Genomic DNA, 14,584 nt, shown 5'->3' on the forward strand with positions numbered 1-14,584 from the left:
AGAAGTCTCTGACAGCAGTGGAATATCCAGATGATAGCCTACATCTTCAAGAGTATGTGCAATTTCACTTACAAAACCTTAGTTTCTGGATCAGGATAAAATGAAGTAGAGGTCCATCTTTTACCTGGAAGACAGTCCTGTGGTCTTCTACTACTTGCTCTTCCATTTCTACCATTTGTGACACAGCTTCATGGAAAGTAAACAATTGTGGAGAAACTTCCTCTTCCTGAAATAGTTAAGCTTATTAGTCCGGAAAGAACCATAGCTACAGGAAATACACTGAATATGATCCATCTTATCATAGAACACAAGAAATATGCAGAAAGCAGAACCTGTCAAAAATAGAATTCAATACTTCCAACACGAAAATCTCCAGAACTGAGTGGAGGGAGCAACAAATGCAAAATTTTCCAAAAAAGAGAACAGCAATTACATTAAATACAATTCAGGAAATCAAAACTGAATCAATCTTTTGGGGAAAAGGTGGGATAAATGTAAAGTGAGAAATCTAAAATGCACATAGTGATTAGAAGAATACACAACATGGATTTACAAACCGGGGCAAACAGAGCTTCGTTAGAAATTAATAGTTAACAATGAAAGCGGAGAGCACTAGCTAGGCTGTAGTTCATGTTTTAGCAAGACAGTATAGTTTCTTATATGATTCATTTGAAATCTTTTTTAAAAGATACTGTAAAGCTTACTTTAATTCCAAATTGGAATGTGATGGTTTAGTGTGAGGTGTCCCTGCCCATGGCAGGGGGGTTGGAACTAGATGATCTTGAGGTCCTTTCCAACCCTAACTATTCTATGATTCTAAATGAACAATCAAAAAGTACAATATGAAAGGATATCTGGCTGGAAGGACTGTCCAGTGGGAAGCTCTAGGAATCACTAGCATGATCTCTTAAAATAGACCCCTGGAGAAAGAGACAGTTACTAAAATGAGAAACACAGCACATACCCTGAAGAGATGTCTGAGAAGGTGGCTTCTTACAAAAAATAAGTCAGGATACTAATGATTTTAATTTCCAATCTGTCCTGGGTTTACCAGGAGCCGTTTTGCTCCTTCTTAGTAACTGGTACAAGCTCTGTGTTTTGACTTCCATCCTGGGCAGAGAGCTGATAACACCGATTGGTTTTAATTGTTGCTAAGTAATGTTTATTCTGGCCAAGGACTCTGTGATTCTCATGCTCTGCCGGGGACGAGGGGAGGCCGGGAGGAAGCAGAGACAGGACACCTGACCCAAACTAGCCAAAGAGGTATTCCATACCACAGCACGTCATGCCCAGGGAGGTAACTGGGAGTTACCCAGAAGGGCATGGTCTCTCTTCGGGGGAGTCGAACTCATTCGGCGGTGGTATCGTATTCTCTTCTCTTGTTATTTTCTCTTATCAATATTATCATTGGCGGTAGCAGCAGTGGTTTGTGTTATACCTTAGTTACTGGGCTGTTCTTATCTCAACCCGTGGGAGTTACATTCTCTCGATTCTCCTCCCCATCCCTCCAAGAGCAGGGAGGGTCGGGGGGGGGGGGGAAGGGAAGAAAGAGGGGAAAAAAAAAAGGAGGGGGATTGAGTGGACGACCTGTGTGGATTGGTTTAAACCACGACAGTTCTTTTTGGTGCCCAACGTGGGGCACGAAGGGTTGAGATAACGACAGATCTGACCGGATTAATAGTCACTCGTCACAATGCTGATTTATTGGCTCTCAAAGCTGTTCCTCTTGATCTCACAGTTTCAGAATGCTGTATATTACATACAGCCGGTATTTGCTGTGTTGGTGTTTTTCAAGTGTGGGGCTTGGGCTACGGTTTTTGTCTCATTGTACTTTATGATAATCACAGAATCACAGAATCACAGAATCCCAAGGGTTGGAAGGGACCTAAAAAGATCATCTAGTCCAACCCCCCTGCAAGAGCAGGGTAACCTACAGTAATGACTTGTAATACAATAGAATCATCGATCATGAAAGTGATCGGGCTTATGTTCCCAGTGTGGTCACCACTTTTATACTTTGGGAGGTATATAATAAAGGTGCTTAGCAATTACACATCTTTCTTCTTCTCGGGTGGTCAACCTGTGAAGGAGACATTATTTTACCCTCCCAGCCCCCCCTCAGACCATTTACAGCATCATTTGAGAGTTTTGAAGTTCCTAAATGGCCTTTTAATACTGTAGAGACCTGCCTGCTGATTGTGATGGGGATTTCCATGTTGGCATGCATACGGAGTCTGTTTTGCCCACGACCATTTCGTCTGATTTCAAGAGTTAAGCAGAGTCAGGTTTGGGCCTTGTCTGGGGTTAAATGATGATATAGGAGGACCAAGAGATTTTCCCCGAGGCTGGACAGCCATGAGTGGTAGGGTGTGTGGGATGGTATGGGCAAGTATCTAGGTCAGTGGGCTCCTCCAGTACTTTGGAATTTCACCACCGAAAAAGTGCAAAATCCAGAAGAATTAGTAAAACACTTAAATGAGGTGTGTGGTCAGTCTGGCCATACCAGAGACAGACAAATCATGGCAACGTGCTGGGGCTTGGCCTATGCTTACAGGGCCTTGTTCAACACTATCCAGCACCTTCAAAAGGAAAAAAATGCCCCTGCATCTGAGGGCAAAGCAACAGTCAGCGCAGCTACTCCAGCTCCAAGCACAGCAGCTACACCACCCCCAGCAACAAGTACAGTCGCTACCCAAACTTTGGCTGCAACAGACAGCATGGCTACCCCAGCTCCAAGCACAGCAGCTACACCACCCCCAGCAACAAGTACAATTGCTACTCAAACCACAGTGATAATCACTGCAGCTAAACCAGAGGGCCAATATCGGTTGCCTCTGTAAGCAAGAGAAAACGCAAAAAGGAGGCAAGAAGGGTGAAGCAAGATGAAGAAACAATGCATTCACCACCTGGTCCAGTATCTGAGGCAGAGTCATCATCGCATGATGACGAAGAAGAAGAGGTGACTTCTCGACCTCGGACCTCAACTGAGCTACGGAATATGCGAAAAGATTTTACCCGTCAACCAGGGGAGCACATCATCACCTGGTTGTTCCGATGCTGGGACAATGGGGCTGATGGTCACGAACTAGAAGGTAGTGAAGCCAAGCAGCTGGTATCACTTGCTAGAGAAGGGGGAATTGACAAAGCAATTGCAAGAGAGAAAAAGTCCCTCAGTCTTTGGAGGCGGCTCTTGGCAGCTGTGAAAGAAAGGTTTCCATACAAGGATGATGTTATGAGTTGTTCGGCTAAGTGGACTACTTTAGACAAAGGCATCCAGTTTCTGAGGGAATCAGCCATCGTAGAGATGATCTATCACATCAAGCCAAATAATGGGGATGTACCCATAGACCCAGATGAAGTCGAACATACAGGACCCATATAGCGAAAACTAACATGGAATGCACCATCATCATATGCCCATTCACTGGCAACAGTAACCTGGAATGACATAGTACCACTAACAGTGGATGAAATTATTCATGAACTCCAAGAGTTCGAAGACAATCTCACCCCTTCCATCATCTCAGCTGTGGAAAAACTGTCCCAGGATCGCAAACAATTGAGGGACGACCTATCTGATTTATCCAGCTCCTCACGTGTACCAACACACGTCTCAGCTATTAACAAAAGGCATCCTATTCTTCGAGAAAGAAGATACAGGAGGTATATGACACGGGCCACCCTATGGTTTTACCTGTGGGATCATGGAGAGGACATGACAAAGTGGGATGGAAAACCTACTTCAGCTTTGGAGGAACGGGTGAGTGAATTGAAGAGGGGAGCAAGGGCCAAGACTCATCATCCCATGACAGCTGCAGCTTCAGTCTCTGGTGAGCCAGTCCCCAGATGGAGTGGAAGAGCTGACTTTACTCCAGCTCCTGTGATAACGAAGAATAATCCCTTTCAACATGACTTAAGTGTTCGAAGTTGTGATGACTACTACAGGGGCCCCACCTCCAGCCAGGTGGAGGTAGGGGACAATCGGATTTACTGGACTGTGTGGATCAGATGGCCTGACACATCAGTCCCACAGAAGTATAAGGCTCTATTAGATACCAGTGCACAGAGTACCCTGACGCCATCAAGCTGTCAAGAGATGGAACCCATCTATATTTCTTGAGCGACAGGAGGATCCCAAGAGTTGACTGTACTGGAGGCTGAAATCAGCCTGACTGAGAGGAAATGGCAAAAGCACCCCATTGTGACTGGTCCAGAGGCTCCATGCATCCTCGGCATAGACTACCTCAGGAGAGGGTACTTCAAAGACCCAAAAGGGTACCGATGGGCTTTTGGTATTGCTGCTTTGGAGACTGAGGAAATTGAGCAGCTGTCCTCCTTGCCTGGTCTCTCAGAGGATCCTTCTGTTGTGGGGATGCTGAAAGTCGCAGAACAACAAGTGCCAATCGCGACCACAACAGTGCACTGGCGGCAATATCGCACCAACCGAGACTCCCTGATTCCTATCCATCAGCTGATTCATAGACTGGAGAGTCAGGGAGTGATCAGCAGGACCCGCTCACCCTTTAATAGCCCCATATGGCCAGTGCGAAAGTCCAACGGAGAGTGGAGACTAACAGCAGACTATTGTGGCCTGAATGAAGTCACACCGCCATTGAGTGCTGCCATACCGGACATGCTAGAACTTCAGTATGAATCAGAGTCAAAGGCAGCCAAGTGGTATGCCACGATTGATATTGCCCATGCATTTTAATCCATTCCTTTGGCAGCAGAGTGCAGGCCACAGTTTGCTTTTACTTGGAGAAGTGTCCAGTTCACTTGGAACTGACTGCCCCAGGGGTGGAAACACAGCCCTACCATTTGTCATGGATTGATCCAGACTGCACTGGAACTGGGGCAAGCTCCAGAACACCTGCAACACATTGATGACTTTATTGTGTGGAGTGATACAAGTGGAAGAAGTCTTTGAGAAAGGGAGGAAAATAATCCAAATCCTGCTGAAAGCCGCTTTTGCCATAAAATGGAGTAAGGTCAAGGGACCTGCACAGGGGATTCAATTTTTGGGAATAAAGTGGCAAGATGGACGTAGACAGGTCCCCACAGATGTGATCAACAAGATAACAGCAATGTCTCCAACTAATAAGAAAGAAACACAAGCTTTCTTGGGTACTGTGGGGTTCTGGAGAATGCACATCCCGAATTACAGTTCGATTGTAAGCCCTCTCTATCATGTGACCCGGAAGAAGAATGATTTTAAATGGGGTCCTGAGCAACAACAAGCCTTTGAGCAAATTAAACGCAAGATAGTTCATGCGGTAGCCCTTGGACCAGTCCAGACCGGGCCAGGTGTAAAAACTGTACTGTACACCGCAGCTGGGGAAAATGGTCCTACCCGGAGCCATTGGCAGAAAGCTCCAGGGGAGACTCGAGGTCAACCCCTCAGCTTTTGGGGTCAGGGGTACAAAGGATCTGAGGCCAGCTATACCCCAACTGAGAAAGAGATACTGGCAGCCTATGAAGGTGTTTGAGCTGCTTCAGAAGTGATAGGCACTGAAGCACAGCTCCTCCTGGCACCCCGGTTGCCCGTGCTGGGCTGGATGTTCAAAGGCAGGGTCTCCTCTACACATCATGCAACTGATGCTACATGGAGTAAGTGGCTGCACTAATTACACAACGAGCTCCAATAGGAAATCCCAGTTGTCCAGGCATTCTAGAAGTCATGGACTGGCCAGAGGGCAAAGTTTTTGGAATGTCACCAGAGGAGGAGGTGATGCATGCTGAAGAGGCCCCACCATACAATAAACTGTAAGAAAGTGAAAAGCAATATGCCTTGTTTACTGATGGGTCCTGCCGTATTGTGGGAAAGCATCGGAGATGGAAGGCAGCCGTATGGAGTCCTTGACGACAAGTTGCAGAAACTGCTGAAGGAGAGGGCGAATCGAGTCAGTTTGCCGAGGTGAAAGCCATCCAGCTGGCCCTGGACATTGCTGAACGAGAAAAGTGGCCAGTACTTTATCTCTGTACTGACCCATGGATGGTGGCAAATGCCCTGTGGGGGTGGCTGCAGCAATGGGCAACTGGCAACGCAGAGGTAAACCCATCTGGGCTGCTGCACTGTGGCAAGATATCGCTGCCTGGGTGCAGAACCTGGTGGTGAAGGTATGCCATGTAGATGCATATGTACCCCAGAGCTGGGCCACTGAGGAACACCAGAACAACCAACAAGTGGATAAAGCTGTTAAGATTGAAGTGGCTCAGATGGACGTAGATTGGCAACATAAAGGTGAATTATTTTTGGCCCGGTGGGCCCATGACACTTCAGGCCATCAGGGCAGAGATGCAACATATAGATGGGCCTGTGACCGAGGGGTGGACTTGACAATGGACACTATTGCCCAAGTTATTCATGAGTGTGAAACATGTGCTGCAATTAAACAAGCCAAACGGTTAAAGCCTCTTTGGTATGGAGGACAATGGCTGAAGTACAAATATGGGGAGGCCTGGCAGATTGACTATATCACACTCCCACCAACCCGCCAAGGCAAGCGCCATGTGCTTACCATGGTGGAAGCATCCACCGGATGGCTGGAAACATACGCTGTGCCCCACGCCACTGCCCGGAACACTATCCTGGGCCTTGAGAAACAGATTTTGTGGCGACACGGCACCCCAGAGAGAACTGAGTCAGACAATGGGACTCATTTCTGGAATAACCTTATAGACACTTAGGCCAAAGAGCATGGCATTGAGTGGGTATATCACATCCCATACCATGCAACACTCTTTGGGAAAATCGAACCGTACAATGGCCTGTTAAAAACCACACTGAGAGCAATGGGTGGGGGAACTTTCAAGCATTGGGATACACACCAAAGGCCACCTCGTTGGCCATCACCAGAGGATCTGCCAACAGGGCTGGCCCAGCCCAGTCAGAACTTTCACATATTGTAGAGGGGGACAAAGTTCCTGTGGTGCACAGAAAGAATTTGCTGGGGAAGACAGTCTGGGTTATTCCTGCTTCAGGTAAAGGCAAACCCACTCGTGGGATTGTTTTTGCTCAGGGACACAGATATACTTGGTGGGTAATGCGGGAAGATGGGGAAGTCCAGTGTGTACCTCAAGGGGATTTGGTTTTAGGGGAAAACAGCCAATGAACTCAATTGTGTGCTGTTGCCTGCTGTGTAATACTTTTATTATTGGTGGTAGCAGCAGTGGTTTGTGTTATACCTTAGTTACTGGGCTGTTCTTATCTCAACCCGTGGGAGTTACATTCTCTCAATTCTCCTCCCCATCCCTCCGGGAGCAGAGAGGGGCGGGGGGGGGGGGGGCAGGATGAGTAGAAGGAAAGAAAGAGGGGAAAAAAAAGGGGCGGGGGAGTGAGTGAATGAGCCTTGTGGTTGGGTTTAAACCAGGACACAATCTTTCATCAGCATTTTCAAAATAAAATTTTAATCTCTCCTGATCACTGAGGGAACCAGGACTAGGGCTGATTATCCACAGTGAAGGGAAAATGCCCCTTAGAAGATGCCTCTCAGCTCCCCAGTCCTGCAGCCCTTGTGGGAACACAATGTGGCTCTCCCATACAGGACACTGGGGTTTCATCCCATGAAAATCTGGATGTCGGGAAGAGGAATGACTGGTGACCAGGTTTCTAAATGCAGAGAAAGGCAAACTCACTTAAAATGCATGTTGCATGCATGGTAAGTAATGCTCAAAACCATGAGAGTGTTAAACAAAACAGATGAATGTCCCAGGATACTTCTATCTGCCTAAAAAAATGTGAAGCTGTACTGGAAAAAATGCACACTAAAGAATGCCAGAGGCTATAGCAGACCCTCCCTAGACATTAAAAGCTCTAATCAGCAAGGAAAACAAAGGAAAGTAGAATATTCTGCTCCCACCCTTCAAGAAATACTTTTTGTTTGGGTCCTTTTTTCCTATGCAAACATACATGATACCATAAAGTGAAAAGGTGAAGAGGCATACTGTGTTTTCTTAATGATCTTGTTAACAGGCTATAAACACACATTCCTCTGGATTTGTTCTGCCACTGCATTTATCATCTTCTCTTCCCATGTAATCTTATAAACCACTCACGTTTTGTTCGCAAAGCAGTTTGAGATCATCTCTCTGAGGAGAGCTGCCCACACCCCACTGTGTCTCCAAGTCATCAATTTGATTGGGAGGATGATGTATAGTGGGACGGTTATCTCCTGTGGCAGTAGGATCTACCGTCAGTTCCTTCACCCTATGAGCAGAAAATGTTTCATTTGTAAATTAGCAACTTCCTATGCAAAAGAGTCAAAAAATAAAAAAAAAAAAGCTCTATGGGTTTATACACAATTAATTCAATTAATAAGGATAACGATGATGTCAGCTTCACAAATTTAATGCACTTTAGTGACAAAATCTTATTCCAACTCCTAAAAGGCATGGGGCATTGAATTTCAGTTACTTGGAGGTGGATTACAGCTCATCTTCTAGCAAGAGGCATTTTCTTATTGAAATCTTACTACTCATTAACAGGGCAGAAGAGATCAAAAATCTCCAAAATTTCAAACTTAATTCCTTAACAATGATCAATATTTGAAATAAAAGTTTATTCAGCACCCTAAGCTAGACCATCTTTTTCTGTGGACACAAAAGTGTGCTTAAAACAAATTAGTCAATCACTGCCCCACTAGCTGTTATCCACCACGCGAAGCAAATCAAGCCCCACAAGCACATCACAAGCACATCCACCGTGAATTCTGAAGAAAGTAATAATGTTCAACCAGGTATCTCAGAGAATTAATAAATCCTTTAATTAAAAGGATTTCAAAGGTGAAAAAAAATCTTGAAATATTAGGGTCTTGAGGCATGAAAATAGTTTAAATGGTTTATAGTGATTCTATCAAAAAAAGCCCTTAAGTCTGCATGTGTAGCAAGTTTTAGAACATTTTTCATTTTTTTAAAGAAAAAAAACTTTTTTTCAAGTAATACTTATATACTACAATGGAAACTTTCATTCAGAGTGATGAAAAAATTTACAAATACATATACATTAAAATGGTTTTCTTTTTCAATTAGAGATATTTAGGTCACACTAAAACACAGATTTGTCAGATTTGGTCCACTAAATGTACAAAGGTGACATCACCATTTTTTTTTTTTTCCAAAGTATGAAGGAAACTAGCAAGAGTGTGGATGTTTAAGGAGGGTGAACAAAATACTGGGAAAATGATTGCAGATCATGCAGAACCATTACCTGCCAAACAAAATAAAAACAAAGTATGTGTGGCTCAAGGCAAGGGGACTAAATGAAAGGTTGGTCTGTAAAATTACATAGCCAAAAAGAAAAGTTTAAATATTCCATGTATAGAATGAAGTAGACCTGGTGATTGAAGGAGAAAAGTCGTCATACTCATAGGAAGGAGAGAGATCAGAGCGACTGCCACTACCCTGTGAGAAGGGAATGTCCGAAGGACTAATTCCAAATTCCTTTACTCTGCAGCAGCAAAATACAGCAGCAAATTAAGAGAAAATGTTCTCATAAACACAGTTAAAATGACAACTCTTTGTTTAGCATTCTTCTTTAATACTTTAACTACAAAATAATTTATATTAAAACACAAGCGTGCCAACATATTTAAACCTTCTGCAAGCAGCTTACAGATCACTAACAAAACTGAATAAAACCAATGACTGCTAATTTGCAAGGGACCATAACAGCAGTGTTCTCAGAAATGTAATTCCAGATTTCAGTTCCTGCAGTTAAAATAATTTGTTCTACATTCAATATTCCATTAAATGTCTCCTTCTGAAATATCAAACCACTCCAGCTACAAAATTTTGAATTCTATTCTGTCCCCCATCTTATACTGCACACACATTGGTGTCAACCACCTAGAAACTAATTGTGTTATGAAAACTATGTATTGCCAGAAAAATCCTAAAATACTACACAATACACATAAAACAACTTTACAGTCACAAGCGTTTACTCCATAACCACAGACAAATACAACACCAAGGAATCAAGCATAAGGTTTCAACACAACTATTTAGTATACTAGATATAGATGTTTAATTAGTTCTGCAGTGTCTTTTTCTAGAAACACTTTGACACGTATTCTGTGAGGAGTAAAAGATCCATCAAGTCTTGATGAATGTGCAAGGTCCTTTGTTATGGTACTGTAAGCAGAGGAGTGCTTCCTCTCTTACTGTCTCTCTTACAGAGACTGATCCAAACCAGGCAGATGTGCTACTAGCTCCCTTAACGCAGTCACAGAGACATTAGAGTACCAAGAGGAGGGGGCAGTAAGCTTTCCTAGCAGTCATTTGTGCACAACTAGCGACTGGCCAGGATGCCCAGCCAAACAGGAGCAGATAAGGTTCTGCCCTGCCTGTCACTGGGGCAAGCAGGCCACTGGATGGTAGCCTCTTCTAGCAAAACCAGGCTTTCTAGTGGCCCAGAGGTGTGTTTGACACCTGTGTTCTTTGCAGCAAAGCATGGCGGGAGGTTTCTGGGTCGCTGACTGCAAGGACACACAGGACCTGATCACCCCATCTCCACAGACATTAAAAGGAGAACTGCAGCAGGGATGGCTACTTTCACACTCACTTAAGAGACACGAACATTTCTGGAGAGTACTACAGGTTTCAGAGGTGCTACATTAGCCTCTGCAGTGCTAACCTCTCTACAAGCGATTGTAAACTCACTGTTGGATTAACTATTTAGGGATCTCATATATTTGCCTGATTTTGGGAAGTATAAAATTTCATATATTTATTTATTTATTATACATAAACCAGACTGGCAACTGCATGCAATTCCACCAAGCAGATTAATTAATAATAATAATAATAATAATAATAAATAGTCACACTGCAGAAAGGTGTTTCAGCTAACACCCCCAAGAATCACCATGAAAACTGACAACCCCTAGTGCAAGAGATGCTGCTCAAAACTAATAACGGCGTCTCCCATATTCCTTGCAATCTACATTAGCCATTCTCTGGGTAATGGCTTAAAAGCAGTTTCTACTGATTCTTTTGTAATCATTGTAAAAAGTGACAATTTAAATTAAATGTGAGTCTGGATCAGCAATTTGTACAGTCAAATTATTCAAGTACCTAAAATAGTTATACATCATGGAAAAAGACTATTCCAGATGTTAGTAACCAACAGCCAATACATCTACAAGCGATAACATTTTCCATACCTGTTTGCGTATCTCAATGTATTCAGAGTGTTTTCACATGATGCCATTCCTGGAGAAATTGTAGCAATCTGGAGAAAACAAGCCATGTGTTAATAAGTCACTTCGTACAAATGAAAGGGTAGATGAATTCAGGTTAACTTTATTTTTCCAATCTCCAGTTTCATTTGAGATCTTCTACAAAAACTGTGTACCATGTACAGCTTATGCAGTTACATCTCAAGGAGACAGATGTCAAATCAAAGCTTCAATTTAATTTTTTTAAACTATACCTGGAACATTAAGAATTCACAGAAATTCAGTCAATTTCACCCCTCTCACTGTCTTGGTAGCATAATACGTTAATGCAAAACTCTAACTGAAAAAATAAGGACACCTCAAAAAGTGAAATAGCAGCTCAGGAGAAAGCAATCCCAATATATCCTGCAAGCAATTACCAGGTTTTTTTTTTAATATATCTTTGTAGCCTGTTTGCCATTCAAGCAGTCTGTATACTGATTTAAGAGATCTATTTTGACCACAATCAAAAACTGTACTTAATATTAAAGATAAGTTTTTGTTCAACTATTTTCCTAGGTAAAGATAGTTTTCCCCTCAACTAAAAGTTATCTGTAAACAATACTTGACAGCTAACTTATTATCAGATGTATCTGGAGTCTACAGGTCTTCATTTTCCAGTTAAATAAAACACCCTGAGGATCCCATCACTTAGAGGAAAAAAAAAAAAAAGACTATAACCAAGCAACAGTAGCATCATTATTTCTCCTAGTCTTTCACAGCAGTCCATTTATTTCATCTGTGCTCCTTTCAGGTGAGCCATAAGGGCAGCATCCAGGACAAACACTTCTATGATCACAGAATCATAGAATCATAGAATAGTTAGGGTTGGAAAAGACCTCAAGATCATCTAGTTCCAACCCCCCTGCCATGGGCAGGGACACCTCACACTAAACCATCCCACACAAGGCTTCATCCAACCTGGCCTTGAACACCAACAGGGATGGAGCATTCACAACCTCCCTGGGCAACCCATTCCAGTGTCTCACAACCCTAACAGGAAAGAATTTCCTCCTTATATCTAATCTAAACTTCTCCTGTTTAAGTTTTAACCCATTACCCCTTGCCCTATCACTACAGTCCCTGACAAAGAGTCCCTCCCCAGCATCCATAAAGCCCCCCTTCAGATACTGGAAGGCTGCTAGGAGGTCTCCACGCAGCCTTCTCTTCTCCAGGCTGAATAGCCCCAACTTTCTCAGCCTATCTTCATACGGGAGGTGCTCCAGTCCCCTGATCATCCTCGTGGCCCTCCTCTGGACTTGTTCCACCAGTTCCATGTCCTTTTTATGTTGAGGACACCAGAACTGCACACAATACTCCAGGTGAGGTCTCACAAGAGCAGAGTAGAGGGGCAGGATCACCTCCCTCAACCTGCTGGTCACGCTGCTTTTGATGCAGCCCAGGATACTGTTGGCTTTCTTGGCTGCGAGTGCACACTGAAGCCAGCTCATGTTCATTTTCACATCGACCAGCACCCCCAAGTCCTGCTCCACAGGGCTGCTCTGAATCTCTTCTCTGCCCTATCTGTAGCCGTGCCTGGGATTGCTCTGACCCAGGTGTAGGACCTTGCACTTGTCATTGTTAAACTTCGTAAGGCTGGCATCAGCCCACCTCACAAGCATGTCAAGGTCCCTCTGGATGGCATCCCTTCTCTCCAGCGTATCAACTGAACCACACAGGTTGGTGTCATCGGCAAAGTTGCTGAGGGCGCACTCAATCCCATTGTCCATGTCACCAAAAAAGATGTTGAACAAAACTGGTCTCAACACCGATCCCTGAGGAACACCACTCGTTACTGGTCTCCAGCCGCACATTGAGCCATTGACCACAACTCTTTGTGTGCAGCCATCCAGCCAGTTCTTTATCCACCGAGTGGTCCATCCATCAAACTGATGTCTCTCTAATTTAGAGAGAAGGATGTCATGTGGGACAGTGTCAAATGCTTTGCACAAGTCCAGGCAGATGACATCAACTGCTCTTCCCTTGTCCATCAGCTCCGTATCCCCATCATAGAAGGCCACCAAATTGGTCAGGCAGGATTTCCCCTTAGTGAAACCATGCTGGCTGCCACCAAGCACCTTGTTGTTTTCCATGTGCCTTAGCATGCCTTCCAGGAAAATGTGCTCCAAGACTTTACCAGGCACAGAGGTGAGACTGACTGGTCTGTAATTCCCCGGGTCTTCCATTTTCCCCTTCTTGAAAATGGGGGTTATATTTCCCTTTTTCCAGTCGTCGGGATCCTCACCTCACTGCCATGATTTTTCAAATATGATGGACAGTGGCTTAGCAACTTCACTTGCCAGCTCCTTCAGGACCTGTGGATGCTTTTCATTGGGTCCCATAGACTTGTGCACATTCAGATTTTTAAGATGGTATCAAACCAGGTCCTCTCCTACAGTGGGCCCAAGGTCTTCATTCTCACAGTCCCTGCGTGTGCCTTCCTAGACTTGGGTGGTGCAGTCAGAGCCTTTGCCAGTGGTAGCAGCTGCTGGAGTGCTGCGTTTTGGATTTAGTCTGAGAATAATGCTGATTACACACTGATGTTTTAGCTGTTGCTCAAGAGCAGTTACTCTCAATCAAGGACTTTTCTGCCTCTCATGCTCTGCCAGTGAGGAGGGGCATGGGAAGGCAAGAGGGAGCAGGGACAGTATACATGAGCCAAACTAGCTAACCACAACTACAGGCTGGGCAGAGAATAGACTGGGAGCAGCCCTGAAAAGGACTTTTTGCGTGCTGGTTGACAAGAATCACAGAATCACAGAATCCCAAGGGTTGGAAGGGACCTCAAAAGATCATCTAGTCCAACCCCCCTGCAAGAGCAGGGTAACCTACAGTACATCACACAGGAACTTGTCCAGGCGGGCCTTGAATATCTCCAGTGTAGGAGACCCCACAACCCCCCTGGGCAACCTGTTCCAGTGCTCTGTCACTCTTACAGTAAAGAAGTTCTTCCTGATGTTAACGTGGAACTTCCTATGCTCCAGTTTACACCCATTGCCCCTTGTCCTATCACTGGATATCACTGAAAAAAGCCTAGCTCCATCATCCTGACACCTACCCTTTACATATTTGTAAACATTGATGAGGTCACCCCTCAGTCTCCTCTTCTCCAAGCTAAAGAGACCCAGCTCCCTCAGCCTCTCCTCATAAGGGAGATGTTCCACTCCCTTAATCATCTTTGTGGCTCTGCGCTGGACTCCTTCAAGCAATTCCCTGTCCTTCTTGAACTGAGGGGCCCAGAACTGGACGCAATATTCCAGATGCGGCCTCACCAAGGCTGAGTAGAGGGGGAGGAGAACCTCTCTTGACCTACTAACCACTACCTTTCTAATGCACCCTAAGATGCCATTTGCCTTCTTGGCCACAAG

General features: G+C 44.5%; 1 protein-coding gene across 5 annotated transcripts in view; it reads right to left on the reverse strand.

Annotated features, from left to right (window-relative positions):
- The window catches only part of KIF2A (kinesin family member 2A), a 64,791-nt gene that overhangs the window by 8,527 nt on the left and 41,680 nt on the right, over positions 1-14,584 (reverse strand). For 2 of the 5 annotated variants that reach the window (XM_065661328.1, XM_065661327.1), the window contains 4 exons: positions 11,163-11,230; positions 9,332-9,445; positions 8,056-8,206; positions 125-226 (listed from right to left, as the gene is read on the reverse strand). In XM_065661328.1, coding sequence (XP_065517400.1) covers positions 125-226; positions 8,056-8,206; positions 9,332-9,445; positions 11,163-11,230 — 435 coding nt within the window. Of the gene's footprint in view, positions 1-124; positions 227-7,419; positions 7,610-8,055; positions 8,207-9,331; positions 9,446-11,162; positions 11,231-14,584 lie in introns of those variants that run through there. The other 3 variants (XM_065661330.1, XM_065661329.1, XM_065661331.1) reach the window with 2 other exon arrangements.

This window comes from Lathamus discolor, chromosome Z (genome assembly GCF_037157495.1).
Source record: "Lathamus discolor isolate bLatDis1 chromosome Z, bLatDis1.hap1, whole genome shotgun sequence".
In the NCBI taxonomy this organism is placed as follows: Eukaryota; Metazoa; Chordata; class Aves; order Psittaciformes; family Psittacidae; genus Lathamus; species Lathamus discolor.